This window comes from Rhinatrema bivittatum, chromosome 15 (genome assembly GCF_901001135.1).
Source record: "Rhinatrema bivittatum chromosome 15, aRhiBiv1.1, whole genome shotgun sequence".
In the NCBI taxonomy this organism is placed as follows: domain Eukaryota; kingdom Metazoa; phylum Chordata; class Amphibia; order Gymnophiona; family Rhinatrematidae; genus Rhinatrema; species Rhinatrema bivittatum.
Genome location: NC_042629.1, coordinates 26,551,983 through 26,567,947, shown reverse-complemented (window position 1 = coordinate 26,567,947; position 15,965 = coordinate 26,551,983). Strand labels below are relative to the sequence as shown.

Sequence of the window (15,965 nt, the reverse complement as noted above, 5' to 3'; positions counted from 1 at the left end):
ATTATATTTAATTCTTCATCCAGTGTTATACATGCTAACTCTCCCATCTTATTTTTTTAGATTTCTAGCATTTGTGTGCAGACATTTCTAAATATGTTTCTTGTTTGTATGAACAACCTGCTCATCAGCTAATAGGGGTAATCTGGAATCTTTCTGCACTTGACTTAAAGGCACCTGATCCCCCTTTGGAATTTACTGAAACACCTTATTTTCCCTGTTCTCTTAGTATCCTTCAAAGATACATCGTTCCGAACCATATGCTTCCGAGCAACTATCTAGTTTATAAGCTGCGTTATCACCTTTTTAATTTTCAGGTTCACAGGTTATATGCGTGAACTAGATTTTTACATTCATAAAAACTGACAGATGTACTCTCTTAGGCTTTGTAAAGCACTTTTACACAAAGGCCTATACAAATAAATAACCAACCAATTAACTATCTTAATATAAAGATCCTCCAGAAATAAACAAACATTCACTAATCTGAAGCGATGAAACAGTTCATATAGCAGATGACAGAATATTATTTATGCAAATGATGCAAACCTTTCATGAGTCAACCACTCTCCATTATAGGTATCGCCATTGGAATAAAAGTAGGTTCCTTGACCTTGTCTTAGATCATCCGCCCAATCACCTAAAATTATAAGAAACATGCTGCCGTAAGAGACAGGGGTTATTCATTAGGAGGTCAAATTTCAATGACATGGGCAATGACAAGTTAGTCACTAAACCTACCCAACTAACTTTGCTGGGATATTCAATGGGATTTAAATGGGATAATCTTCCACTGAATACACCCAGCCAAAACCTCCCTTATCTGGAGGTAAGGTTTAGCCAGGTAATGCCTTACCTGGCTAAAACTTAATCTGCTGCAAGGGGAAGGACATTGAAACATTGTACTTTTGTCAACAAATCCCAAACTTCTATGATTATGGGAACTATGCTTAGTAAATGAGGCCCTTAGTTGGAAAAACCCACTGAATAATGAATTTAGCTCATAAAGCCAGTTATTACATGATAAAACTACCACCCTATTCACTAAAGAGCAATAGCACAAAGTCATGTTGAGAGAGAGAGAGAGAACAAAAATATATAGATATATACTTAAAAAAAAAAATGCAGGCAAGCATGATATATTTTCATTTCCAAACAAATGGATTTGAAATTTAAACTACAAATGTAAATCTTCTGCAGCTATTCACTAAAGAGTGACGTAACTACCAGCGATAAAAAAAAAAAAAAAAACCACACACAACATTGCAACTTTTGACCCTTTTATCAGTAACTTCAAACAGGTGTTAAAGATCCTGAAGTTCTTCCTTTTATAGGAAAACTAAGGTGTTTGTAGCCTCTTAGACTAGGGTTGTTTGTTTAATTTTTTTTCTGTATTTAGCTCACGCCTTTTTACCGAAGCTCAAAGCGAGTTATTTTATGCAAACAAATATATATATTTTATACTTTCATTATTGTATTCATTAAAAACCGAAATGACTAAAATGTTATAAAATATATAATTTCATTTTATATAGGTAGGAAAATAATTAGATTTACATAAGAACATAAGAAAATGCCATACTGGGTCAGACCAAGGGTCCATCAGGCCCAGCATCCTGTTTCCAACAGAGGTCAATCCAGGCCATAAGAACCTGGCAATTACCCAAACACTAAGTCTATTCCATGTAACCATTGCTAATGGCAGTGGCTATTCTCTAAGTGAACTTAATAGCAGGTAATGGACTTCTCCTCCAAGAACTTATCCAATCCTTTTTTAAACACAGCTATACTAACTGAAATTTGTAATATATAATATAGGACTTCAACAATTACCTGAAAATATATAACCCTTTAGGACTACATTTTCCATGTAAATTTACATACAGTAATCAATGAAAATGGCTGTGAAAAGACAGGCTCGGGATCAGCAGATGTAAGAGTACACGCGCAACTCGATTACTTGCATACATTTACACAATCTGGTGAGAGGCGCTTCAGAGAGCACAATTGAAACTTACACACATACTTTTTGATTTTAAAACACATGCAGACAAAAATTAACCGGCATAATTTATGGCTTCAAAAGAGGAAGTATAACGAAGTTCCGCACACAATACCGCCTGAGCCCTCGTGGAACGCGGTCTAATCAGTTTCTGCAAAGGAACCTCAGCAGCCACATAGGCAGCTGTAATGACTTCCTTAACCCAACAAGCTATCGTTGCCCGCGTCACCTGGGTTCCCTGTTTACCCCCACCATGGAGCACAAAACAGGAAATTAGACTTCCAAACAAATTTAGTCATCTCCAAGTATTGCAACAAGTGAAGCTTGACGTCCAAGGAACTTAGAAGACAGCACTCACTTTCATCTCTGTCCCTGTCCAAGGAGGGTAGGGAAATGGACGGAATAAATTAAACTACGAAACCCCTTTTGGCAAAAAGAGGGCACAGTCTGAATCTATACCGCTCCTGGAGTCTTACGCAGACAAGGCTCCCGACAAGAAAGTCTGCGGTTCAGAGACCAGACATGCCGAACAGATTGCTATCAGAAAAACCTGTCTTCAAAGTAAGCAGTCACAAAGAAAGAGCACGCAGCAGCTGAAAAGTCTTACCAGACTGAAGGCCTTCTACTGAGAGAGGGACCGAATGGTATCACCTCGAGGCAAGTGGTGCTACATAGACATCTGGTCTTCCTTTTGAACTTCTTCCTTCTTTTCCTTATCTTTTACTCACAGGCAATCCCCCCATAGGGAAATGCATGTCCACCATCTGCTGAAGATGGAGAATATTGGCGGCTGATATTGGGGTGGAACTATATCTCCGTGTTGTCAGCTTTTGCTCCGTCTCAATCTGCTGGCAGAAGTGTATAACCTACTGGTGGGACCTGACCTGCCAGAAGACAGAGGAACTTCCTATTATTACAAGCAATCCTCAGTAGGGACATGCATTGTCCATCATCTGCTGTAAACGGGATAATACTGGCGGGCTGATGTTGGGCAGGGCTATATGTCCATGACGTCAGCTTTACTCCATCTCCATCTGTCGGTAGAGGCGCATAACCCGCTAATGCGTGCTGGTCTGCCTGAGAGCAGAGGAAACTCCAACTGATGTTGCTCATCGCACCAAAGTCAATGCACCCAGCAGCTGGTGAAAAATAGGAAAAAAAAAAACTTGGAAACGAATACTAAAACCTTTAGTAAGGTTAAGAGGGGGTGGAACCACAAGGCCCTGTGCAAAAACTGTTTTTAGTAAAAAATTTTAACCATGGGGCTCCCTAGAAAAAATGGCCAAACCGGCTCCATGAGATGTTGGTTGGACTGCACATGCTCAGTTGAGCACGCTAATAATTTCTAGACGCTTTTATGTAAAGAAATCACTGTACTGAGCTCTGCTGGATGATATTATTCACTGGTGAGACTTACCATCCTGCTTGTCCTTGGATAAACATTGGAACTGTTAGAGTACATCACTTACAAATAGTAAAACAGGTTTGAACACTTAACACCTTACCTTCATATTTTGAGCCATCTGGATACAAAAAGGTACCCTGTCCAGACTTCTTATTATGGAAATATTCTCCAATGTAGCGAGCACCATTTTTAAATCTGTAGGTTCCCTATAACACAAAGGAATCAGAACAGGTCAGCATTCACGATCTCTTCCTTACCTACTTCCTTGCCCTTTAGCTTGCAGAGTAGCCCAATGGTCAGAGCAGAGAACTGAGAACTAGGGAAGCTCCTCCCACTGATGCTTCTTATGACCGTGGGCAAGTCACTTCACTCTCCACTGCCTCAAGTACAAAATTGGGGGCTCATTCATTAAGCCGCGCTGGGTAGTTTACCATGCAAAAAAATGGCGTTTTTCATGTGGTAGATGGCCTAACACAGGGATAACGTGAAGTATTTCAAAGCCCTTGCATTATTTGAGCCATGGCACTAATGTATTTGAATGAGTAAATGCATGCTAGTGAGCTCATTAATACCCTAAACTATGCAAATCAAATAAAGCATCTTGCCAAAAAATTCACAAGCTGCATTATTTGAAGTGAAGTGAAGTTAGCTATAACTTGAGTTGTAGCTTCAGGTTGTTAAACACATGCCCCAAAACTCCCAGAGCCCTGTTTTAAAGGGACTGAAGGCCCCAAGAAACCATCCCAAAACAACTGAAACCAGGCCTCCCACCCCCAGAGCCCACCTTATTCACCTGAACCCCCCACCCACCTCCCTGATGGTCGTGGGAGCCTGGAGTGCTCCCTAAGCTCCAGGCCCAACAACCTCCATTCCAAAATTCAAATTCAGTCTAGAAGGTGCTCTAGGTCCCCATTCAACCACCAGGGCAACTCTGATGAGTGGGGGGGGGGGGGGGGGGGTCCCAGCCTCCAGAGGCCAGATTTGAACTTTGGAAAGGAAGGGCTGGGAGTTGGGCTCGGAGCATAGGGACCCCACTGGACCACCAGGGTAATTAAGGGAGGGTGCAGAACGGGGCTAGGGTGGAGGGTCCTGGCTTTATTTGGATGAAAGAGTGAGGTTGGGGGACCAGGGCCTGTGCCACAATTAAAATTTGGGCAAAAACATTTTCTGAAACCATGGATGCCTCCAGAGGGTCCATGGAGACCCCTGGGGTTTTTCAGTACTTTAGGAGGGGAGCTGACACAGGGCTTTGGGCCCTTTTAAGGAATGACAGACCCGTACTCCTGGGGATGCCACTGCTTGCTGATACTGGGCTACTCCCCCCCCCAGTAAAATACAACAGGAAAAGATACCATACCACTGCAGTATTTTCCTGTGGGTAAAATTACTGCACGAGTCATTCACTCCAAATAACATCCGTTCAATTTTTTTAAAAATAGGGTATATTCAATGTAATACTTAAACCTATTATACTCCTAAACTATCCCATTGGAGTAATCTCCCTCAAATCAATCCCATTCAAACTATCCCCTCAAACTTGAAACTGCTCCGTGCAAGACATGAATGTTGATAGGGTGTGAATTCCATAATGGTAATATGTACATTAAAATGAGAAATGACTACTTACCTGATCATTTCCTTTTCTTTAGGATAGTCAGATGAATCCAGAACCAGTGGGTTTATGCACTCCTACCAGCAGATGGAGACAGAGTCAACTGACACCACAATATTACCCCTGCAGTAACATCAACCTGCCAGTATTCTTTTCAAAAGCAACTGTGGACAGACTAGCAAACACAAAAAAAAGAAAGATTAAAAACAGATAACCATTGCAATACTCAGCCAAAAGACAACATTGTACTCCAACAAGAATGCAACATCACTAGTCTAGAGACTGGAGTAACACCTACCAGTAATCCCTGTAACAGAGGAGGATCATTATGTAATCAATAGGCAGCCAAGGGAGGGAAGCTGGATTCATTTGACTGTCCTAAAGAAAAGGAATTTCGTATTTCTTGGCATCTGGTCAAATTAATCCAGAAACATTAGGATGTACCCAAGCTACTCCCTAATAGAGCGGGAGGCTGCCCGTGATCCAAACCGCATGTGCAAAAGCCGCATCCTCCCTGGCCTGAACAGCCAGGGGATAATACTTGGAAAAGGTGTCTAAGGAGGACCACGTCGCAGCTCGGCAATTGTTGACGGGAGACAACAATCTAAGTTCTACCCAGGACACTGCCTGAGTCCGAGTGGCACAGACACATACTCAACTAGGCACCCAAAAATTATGCGTCCAATACTGGTGCGCGCCCACCTCAGCACCCACCCAGGAGACCAAAATGAGAGCGCACAAAAAACCCAAGCGCACAGTGAACCCGAGTGCTGACGAAAGCACGCGGCCACTAGGCAGTGGTTAACGTGGGCGCTCAGAATTCAAGGCTTTACTGTGCACCCAAAAACTGGGTGCACAACTGGACGCACGGTGAGACGCACACACCAGACCGGCAAGCCAGTAGAAAGCAGCCTCTGAAAGCGCGTGAAAAGCCATTGCAGCCTACCACACTGCACGCAGCGAAAAGCCTTGGAGCAGGGTCTAAACTACAGAGGCTGCTGAACCTGCCAGGCTGCCCACGTCCCTTGACTTCCCATGGAGCAGGTTGAATGTTGGAATTGCGTGCAAAGCTCGGAGACCAGGTGGGAGAAGGAAGCCCTGCACAGTAAAACCTCCTGCTAGTTCTCTGTACATATTTCTTCTTTTCTCTCTTTTTTTTTTTTTTAATTACCAGAACTCAGCCTTACCTGGTTGAGCACAAAGACCGTCTCTTGCTGTGGGGGGAGAAAGCAATTGCCGTCACCAACTCGCTCGGCTTCCTGCAACCTCTGCCTTTGAGCCACTCAAACAGCTAAGTCCATACCTGCAAAACCAGCTACTGGACCAAGATACACCTCTGAGGGACCAGGGAAATCACCTCAGGAATTCTCAACTGGAGGAGGGACTAATTAGTATCACCACAGGACAGCGGGGCATTAAATTCTCCTTCTTAAAATTGAAGCAATCCCCAGAGGGGAGATGCACATCCACCATCTGCTGGAGATGGAGAATCCTGGCAGGCTGATGTCACTGCAGGGGTGTATATACTATGACATCAGTTTGCTCCATCTCCATCTGCTGGTAGGAGTGCATAAACCCACTGGTTCTGAATTCATCTGACTAGACGCTAAGAAATAATCCATATCCACATCTGCTTTCTGTCAGTTCCAGGCTTAATCGGTCCTCTTATGTTCCTTGTACACAGCCTGAGAGACGAAGGGCTGGAACAGAAAGTACAGCTTTGTTGCCCAAGATTCAGGGCACTGGCCACAGAGTCACTGAGTCAGAGCCCTGTGTTCTCATGTAATATGCCCCCTGCCATGCAAGGCCGAGAGGATCTGTCCCCTTTGCCCATAGGTAAAAGTAGGCCTGAATGTTAAGTTCAAATTAAACAAAACATAGAAACACCAGCCCGTTATTTTAAGTTATTCTCTTTAGTTCTATAATATACAGTATATTATCATAGCCTCCAATGTGAAAAACTGACAAAGGCCTTTTTAAGACTTACCATGCCATGCCTTTGGCCATTCGCATACTGCCCTTCATAGGTGTCTCTGTTTGGTAATCTTGCCTTGCCATGCCCATGTCGCTCTCCTGCTTCATTCCGGTCCCCTTCATATTCCTAATATGAAAGAGAAAGAAACACCATACAAAGATCATTCTCTTTTCCCTCTTACATACTGAAGAAAATGTCAGGGAGGTTCCCTCTGACTTTTAAAATGCCTTGGGAACAGATTCAGTTGAATAGAATGGGATAGCAAAATGAAGCTAAAACGCGTTCTTTCCTTGACGCGAGTAGTTGAAGAAAGAAATGCATTTCAATTACGGAGACATGGCAGAAGCTTATAAACTCTTAATTTCTCTGTATTAACTAAAAATATACAGGCACACCATTAGCAGTTAAACACACAAAATAGGATGGCAGAAAAAGACCACCCAGCCTATTTAGTCTGCTCAGCTCTAAAATCCCTCTCATTCTCGCAAGGATCCCCTGTGCTTGCCCCATGCCTTCTGTACTTCAGATCCTGTCCTTGTCTCCACTTTCTGTAAAGAAATACTTCCTTAGATTACTCCTTAGTCCTTGGAACCTCACCCCATGACCCCTTGTTCCACAGCCTCCTTTCTGTTGAAAGAGATCCACCTCCTGAAGTATTAAAGTCTCTCTCTCCTATATCTTGCCTGTCCTCTAATGTATACATTTAGATCTGTAAGTCTGACCCACATGCTTGACCACTAACCGTTTTAGCAGCCTGCCTCTGGGCAGACTTAATCCTTTTCATCTCTCTAAGGCTGGAGAAGGAACCACGCCAAACCCAGCTGCTCTTCATGTTAACTTCAATTTTTATTAATATAATCAGCAAACAAGATACCAGTAGACTGTCTACCTTTGCAGTGTCCACAAACACACACAAACTTCCCAGAAACGTGGACCCTCCTGACCCCAGCCTTCCACCCACAGAGCTCACACTCTCTCTGCAGGATTCCAGAGAGCCAAGGCCCGCACTGGTTAAAGAGGGGTCTCGGGGCCACTCCTTCACAATCTCCTTTTGAAAGTGTAGTCTCCAAGGTAACAATGAAAAGTCATAATCAGCCCTCAAGAAAACTGCTAAATGCGAGCAGCCTAGACAGCTAATTGTGAGCAGAAAACGCTGTCCTGGGATCCTGTGGCTCATTGCCACAGGATACCCAGACAGCCCACTGCTACCAAAAAAAAAAATAAATAAAATTACTCTGCCATTTGCTCCCTGACCCATGTATGTACCTTCAAAGCTTCCTTACTCCTCATTCTGGCTACTTATAATGGAAGGAGGAGGCCTGATGATGGAGGAAAACAAAAAAGAGTAATAGTGAGAGGGAGTATGAGGGGGGGGAAGGAGGAAGGAGCCTCGGGGGAGAAAGGAGACCTGTGGGCCATAAGGAGGCATCAGCAGTAGTTCATCCCTTCTGAGGTGAGGGGGAGGCAGAAACAAAATATTTTACATAATTGTGTTTTCTGCACCTAAGTCAATATAATGCTCAAGCTACTTATTTCCCCTCAGTCAGTATGAAGCCCCACTCTCAGGGTCAGCATCAGACCCTCTCAGTTCCCACTCCACCTAATCACCATCAGGCTCCACTAATCCAGCCCCAAGCCTGGTCATTATCAGGATCCTATATGCCCAACAAATACTGGCCAACCTTTAAATTCAAGGCACTATCATTTATCTATTTTCTTGTTATGTTTAACTCTGCTTCGGCTTCTTATTCAAATGTTCTCTGTAATTGTCCCTTGTTATTTTCATTTTACTATGTTCTAGTGCTTGTCTAATTTTTACATTACATATTTTTATCTATATATACAGTATATCAATTTTTATTTTTAGCTGTTCATTTAATATTATGTTTTATAATCATGTTAATTTTACTTTGTTGTACATCACATTGATTTAAGTCTGTAAAATGTTTGATTTATCAAGCATTAAAAAACAACAAAAAAAGGTAAACTCACCCTCCATTACCATGTACTCCTGTTTAGAATAAGGCTCCTTTTGACTTCATTTCTCACCTTCCCACCTCTGAGCTTAAGGTAAGTAATAAATTCAGATACAGTAGATATTTCCTTGCCCTAAAGGGGCTTACAACCCAAGGGGCCAATGTAATAAGGTGTACTAACATTAGCACAGATTTTCACGCCTGTTTAAGCCCACATTTTTCAGCAGTAAATTAAATAGCAAAATTAACAGGGGTTTTAACTCCTAAAAAATGCATGCTAAACCAGGAGTAAAAACCAGTGCTAAAATTAACTTGGGTGCATGAAAATCCCATATAAAAGAAGACATTAGCTTTTACCCAGCAATGCAGGGAAGTGCGTTAGAGGGCAGACAGCTTAAAGCACATTTTCTGAATGCTGGAAATTTAACTCCTGGCTCGGAGCAGGAATAAAACAACTTACATTTCTGAGGGCCATGTTCTACTAATGCTGTGCAAACTGTGGTAGTGACTGGCTGTTCCTAGCTCAGCAACAGAAAAGCAAGTTTGCTTATCGTAAACTGTGTCTACTGTAGATAGCAGGATGAATTAGCCATGCTGTCTGGGGTGGCCAGGAGGTGAAGCTCCTCTTAGCACAGAGTTTTTATTGAATGTGCGCCTGCGTATAGATTCCCGCACAGCTCCTGGCTTACCTCAGTCCGTTTCAAAGCGAAGATGGAAGCTAAATAGACTGTCCGGGGAGGCGGGTGGGTCAGCAAGGCTAATCCATCCTATCTATGGAAAACACTGTTTACGCTAAGCAAACTTGCCTTAGATAAGCAGGGATGAATTAGCCCTGTCTGGGAGTCCCCAGCTGATCACGTTGAGTGCAGAGAGTCCTTAGGGGCAGGTATTGCTCCACCAAAAGCGTGAGTTGCACTCAAAGACAATTTTTGTGTGGTGGATAGTCTCCTTAATTTGTGCCTGATTTAAGGATGGTTCTACCCATGTCCGCATCTGCCAGTCCAGGCAGTAATGAGACAAAAAGGTATCTAGCGAGAACCAGGTTTGCAGCCTTGCAATGTCCAGGATGAGCACCTCGTGCAGGTGGGCTATGGAAGCTGCCATGGCACGAACCTTTAGATTTCTTATGGTAGCAGAACTGTGTGCAGTTCGAAATTCAGGATGAAAGGGTTCTCTTGGAGACTGGAAGCACTGGGGTATTTGGGTTGAAGGAGACAAAAAGCTGGGAGGCTCTATGATCAGAGTGAGTCCAACGCTTATAAGCAGCCAGCGCACACTTGCAGTCCAATATGTGAAGCCATCACTTGCTGTCATTCGTGTGCGGCATTGGAAAGAAGGTTGGCAGAGTGATGGTTTGGTTTAGATGGAAAGCTGATACTACCTTGGGAAGGAACACTGGATGCGTATGCAGCATCACCTTGTCATGGTAGAATTCCAGGTACGGAGAATATTGAACCAGTGCCTGCAATTCACTGACACGTTGCACTGAGGTGAGGGCGATGAGGAACAGCACCTTCCAGGAGAGGTAATATGGATGGTAACTGTCCAGAGGTTCAAAGGGCGGGAGATTTAACCATTCTAGAACCACTGAGATCCCATGGGACCGGAGGTTTGAGAATAGGAAGTCGCAGCTGCAGGATACCCTTCATGAATCTGGAGATTAATGGGGAGGTAGGAAACTGGTGCATCATTATGTAGGTGATGGCTGGCTGCGATGGCACTGACGTGGACCCTGACGTGGAGAATGTGTTCACACCATGCTCTGCTCACCAAGAGGAGTATCTGATCCATCTTCCTTGATAGTTCCTCCTTGTGGAGGATTTCCTAGAGGAGACTAGGATGTCTTGAAGTTGTGGGATAAGTTTAAGTAATTTAGTACCATCCTTTCAATCTCCACGCAGTGAGATGCAGAGGGGAATGGAGGAGGTGTAGCAGGGAACCTCCTTCCTGGGTGAGCAAGTCTGCGCTGTGGCAGAGTGGGAAGGGTTCGATGAGTTGAACTAGATACACATCCCAAGGTTGTCTCGGCCATGCTGGTGCTATGAGGATGAGATTGGCTTTGTCTGCTATGCATTTCTGGACCGTCCGTGCAATTAGAGGTATGAGAGGGTAAGTGTATAGGAGACCCACCATCCATGAAATGAGGAACGCATCCTATGCCAGCATTGGGTGCTAGGGTACACCGAGCAAAAGGCCTGCACCTTCCGGTTGCGTTCTGTAGCAAAAGGATTGACACAAGGAAGACCCCAAATTTGAAAGAGTTTTTCCAACACATCCTGCTGAAGCTCCCACTCGTGAGGGTGGAAGATTCTGCTTAGTCTGTCTGCTCTGGTAGATACGTGGTTTGCAACGTGATGAAGGGGTGATCTGCCCATTCCAGGATCTGAACCTCTTCCTTGCACAACCTTCAAGAACCGGATCCTCCCTCCTTGTTGATGTAGAACATCGTGACTTGGTTGTCTGTGTGGATCATTACTGTCTTTCTCCGAAGGAAGGTCTCGAAGGTGCGGAGTGCATTGATGATGGCTTGAAGCTCCAGAAGGTTGATTTGCTGCGCCTGCTCCCAAGCAGACCATAGCCAGAGTCTGAAGCTGGGCTAGGTGGGCCTCCCATCCCCTGTTCAATGCATCGTTGGTGAGAACTACGTGAAGGGCAGGGGGCAGAGGGATGCTCCTGCAGTGTGCCCCACTGGGTTTAGCCATCACCTTGTCCTGTTGCATGCTGTGCATGGAGTACGACTTGCTTGGTAGGGGGTGGCGGAATTAGTGCCACTGTGACGTCAAGCCCCATTGTAGCCGGCGCATGTGTGGAACTACAATGGTGGACACTGCCATGTGTCCCAAGATAGTCAAGATTTGTCGAGCGGAGGCGCTGGTGGCTCTGTAGAGATGAGCAGTCAGTGTCCGGAGGGTGCAAGACCTGGTTTCCAGAAGGAATGCTTTGTCCAGCTCCATACTGATGTAGGCCCCAATGAATTGCAGGGCCTGAGAGGGTTTCAGGTTGGATTTCTCGTAACCGATGAGCAATCCCAGGCTGTCCAGGCAGCGGATGGTCGTCAGTAGGTTGCTGTGTAGGGTGGGAGGATTGGGGGCCACTAGTAACCAGTCATTGAGGTAAGGAAACAGCTGGATCCCCTGTTTCTGGAGATGGGCCACAGCTACCACTAGACACTTTGTGAAGATGAGATGTAGGTGTAAATCCTGGACAGCGAACCCTTTGATTTCACTTTGGCATGCCTTGCCCAAATGGCCTTGCATGTGAGATTGTGCTCAAATTGAAGTGTCCAGTGCTAGTCTTGAATGCAAGGTCATTTTGGTCACATTCTTTCCAACTTCAAGCACTTACATCCTTCTCCTGTTTTAAAGCAATTTTCTGCATTCCTGCAGATTTCTCAGGTTAACTTACATTTTAAGCGTGCTTTTTTTCATTCCTGCTCGATTTATAACGAACACATTAAGTAAAACCAGCAAAAAAATGTAACTCATTTTAGCGTGGGTTTTATTACATCAGCCCCCATGTTTGTAGTGGAAGCAATAGAGGGTGACTTACCCAAGCTCATGAACAACATAAATAGAAGAAGTGGAATTTGAACTATGGCTTCCCTGTTCTAATCTACTCACTATAAATCAGCCTATCAGAAGCATCTATCATTTTCAGCCTCCCATCACTTATTAGGTCACAGAGGTGTACCAAGGATCTCTGGTGCCAATAGATGTGTTGCGCTTCCCCCCCCCCCCCCAAATCTTCCTTGAATAGATGCTTGCAGTCACAGAAAGTTACACCAATACAAACCCCAGAAAAGTAATTAACAAACTACTGTGAGCTGTCTATGGGGCAACAGCTTCCCTGCCTGCAGAGAGGCCACCAATGGAGTTTCCTTTGCCCCTTCCCTCTGTGGTACTGCAAGCAAACAAAAGGTACAATTAAGTCTCATCTTGCTAATTGTCTCTCTCTTCAAGTCCTGAGAGACCAGTCTTCACAGTGGGTTTGGTCCCCCCTACCAGCAGATGGCGGCAAAGTTCCAGACCTCTTCCCTGAGGCACTCTCCTCTAGGCTGGTTCAGCAGGGAAGGAGTCAGTAAGTTCTTACCCAAGCTGGTGCTATCATAATTACCTTTATCCTTGCTGCTTCCCATGCCCCCAGACACGTGAAAATGACCCAAAAACAAAAAAAGGAAAGAAAAGGATAAGCGCCGGGTGCTAATACTCAGGGTAGGGGGTCCTGTATGGGGAGGCCAAATCTCCTGATCGCCTCTCCCTTCACGCAGACTTTTTTTCTTATATAATTATGTTACCTATTTGATTTTGGCCCCCCCCCCCCATCTACCTGGGTAGCCTGAACTCAAATTGGAAAATTAAAGTATGGCCTGTACATGGCCAAAGAACAAATTAAAGAACAGCACCTGAGTCCATATTTGCCCCTCGCCTTGAGGGAGCTGCTAAAGAGGCGAAGGCAGGACCTCCTCTGAATATCTACACGGAGGTATTCTTCTCCTTCTGTTTCTCTTTTTTTTTTACATACAAGGGAGGGATTTAGGACTGGTCTGCCAGAAGTTGAGGAAAGACAATTAGCCAGGCAAAACTTAATTGTACCTCTCTCTTCAACTGCCAGGCCCAGTCTTCACAGTGGGATGTACCTAAGCTATCATCATCCTGGGTGGGAAAAGTCCTAAGGCTGCTTCCAGGAATCCAGTCACAAATCTGGTGTCTTCTTTCATGTAGGTGCAGCCTGTAATGCTTTGTGAACGTGTGCACAGAATTCCACATGGCTGCCTTACAGATGTCTATGGGAGCCATGGACCAGAATTCTGCCCAGGAGGAGGAGGATTGCGACCTTGTTGTGCCCTTAGGCCCTGCGGTACCTCCTTGCCGCTCACTATATATGCAGAGGCAATTGTTTCCCTGATCCATCCTGCGATCGAGGTCTCGGAGGCTGCCTCCCCTTTGTGGACTCCTGAGTACAGGACAAAATTTGTCCGACTTCCTAAGCTTGTTTGTAGACTTCAGATACTTCCGGAGGGTTCTTCTAACATCCAAAAAATGTTTAAAGTCCTTCCTCCCCTCTTTACAATCTGCTTTTCTGAATCCTGGAAGAGTGATTGGTTGACTAAGGTAGAATTTAGACACCACCTTGGGGAGGAAGAACAGAACTGGCCTCAGCATCACCTTTTCTTTTGAAAAAGAGAGAGAAAGATGATTCCCGGCATGATAGGGCTTACATCTCCAATATTCTTTTTGCTGAGCATATGGCCACCAGAAAGGCTGTCTTCCAGGTGAGGTTCCTTACCTTGATGCTTATGAGCGGCTCATATGGAGCTTTTGCTAGCGCTCTAGACACCAAGTTCAGATCCCATGCTGGCACTGCTAGTTTGCAGCGAGGCCATGTGCTTTTCCCCCTGTAGGAAGCGGACCACGTTCGGTACAGATGCCACCAATGAGCCTTTGATCTGCCCTCAGTAGCAGGTGATAGCTGCCACCTGGACTCTAACAGGTCTATCCTGTAAAGTGCATCCGCGGTTTCCCCGTCCCTAACTGGCTCTCTACTCACTTTCCAGCCGCGTTAGCCCTTCCTGCGATCCCGAATCCCCTTTAACCTACTCCTACCGCGTCCTAAATTCCCCGGGCAACCCCTTCCGCACGTGGCATGTATATTGCATGCAAACGAGCGAATTAGCTATTCCCTAGCATCCCGTAACCCGCGCCCCAACTATCGCTAGTTTTCCCTGCCGTTTTGTCGCGCGTTTAACCTGCTAACTTACCGCCTACCCTGACCCCTGCGGTAGAGGCAGGGGTAAGGGTAGGTGGCAAGCTTTCCCCCAGCCCCCGCTCACCTGCCCCGGCCGCGATCATGGGTGCCGGTCTCCGGGGCAGCCCCAGTCCTCTCCCCTCCTCTCGAAGCAAAAAAAAAAAAAAGCGAAAAAACCAAAAGCAAAAAGTAAGTCGCTTCACTGTCAGTGTCTCTTCTCCCCTCCTCCCGGAGCAAGGCTGCTTTTCGCGCCCTGCTCCGGGAGGAGGGGAGAAGAGACACAGCGAACCTTTTTGCTTCGCCGCTGTCAGTGTCTCTTCTCCCTCCTCCCGGAGCAGGGCGCGAAAAGCAGCCTTGCTCCGGGAGGAGGGGAGAAGAGACACAGCGAACCTTTTTGCTTCGCCGCTGTCAGTGTCTCTCTTCCCCTCCTCCCGGAGCAAGGCTGCTTTTCGCGCCCTGCTCCGGGAGGAGGGGAGAAGAGACACAGCGGCGAAGCAACTTTTTTTTTTTGCTTCGCCGCTGTCAGTGTCTCTTTTCCCCTCCTCCCGGAGCAAGGCTGCTTTTCGCGCCCTGCTTCGGGAGGAGGGGAGGGGGGACTGGCAGTCCCGACTTCCTGGTATCTGTCATTTCAAATGACATTTGAAATGACAGATACCAGCGTGGCGTGAAGCGTTAGGCCCGCGCACCCAGGATACTGTATAGGCGCTCTATCCAGTACAATGGGTTGCGCGGGCCTAAGGCTTCACAGACGCGGTTTACTTTTAAATAAAATTATTGTTCAGGATCGAGCGGTAGGTGAGCTGCACTGTGCGTGCGGCAACCGCGGGTGCCCTGGGCACTAACGCAGCTCTTCCTACCGCTCGGTACTGGATAGACCCGTAAGAGAGCTCACTGCCAGCCCCTTGTCCAGGCTGTCCTGTAAGAACTCCAATATTGCTGCTGTGTCTGCCTTGCCTGGGGAAATGTTTCTTTGAGAGCACCAATGCTCAAAAAGCCTCCAGGCCTTTGCATATGCCAAGGCAGTTGATTTTCTTTCATGCTGTCAGAAACATGGCTATTACCTCTTTCTTGAACCTGACCCTCTCAATAGTCATGCAGTAAGAGAGAATTGTGCTGGGTTGTCCATTTTGACTGGCTCCTGATGTAGGAAGGCCAGTACTGGCTGGAACTTGACCAGCTCCTCCATTCTTAGCCTACCTAGGTTTGCGTAGCAAGGCCATCTCGGCCAATCTGGTGCTACGAGGATTACTTAG

The 15,965-nt window shown here is 45.7% G+C and overlaps 1 protein-coding gene across 1 annotated transcript in view; it reads right to left on the bottom strand.

Annotated features, from left to right (window-relative positions):
• Positions 1-15,965, bottom strand: part of RSPH1 (radial spoke head component 1) — an 82,262-nt gene that overhangs the window by 60,472 nt on the left and 5,825 nt on the right. The window contains exons 2-4 of the mRNA XM_029578959.1: positions 7,004-7,117; positions 3,505-3,610; positions 547-637 (exon numbers count right to left, since the gene is read on the bottom strand). Of these exons, the coding sequence (XP_029434819.1) occupies positions 547-637; positions 3,505-3,610; positions 7,004-7,117 (311 nt within the window). The remainder of the gene's footprint in view (positions 1-546; positions 638-3,504; positions 3,611-7,003; positions 7,118-15,965) is intronic.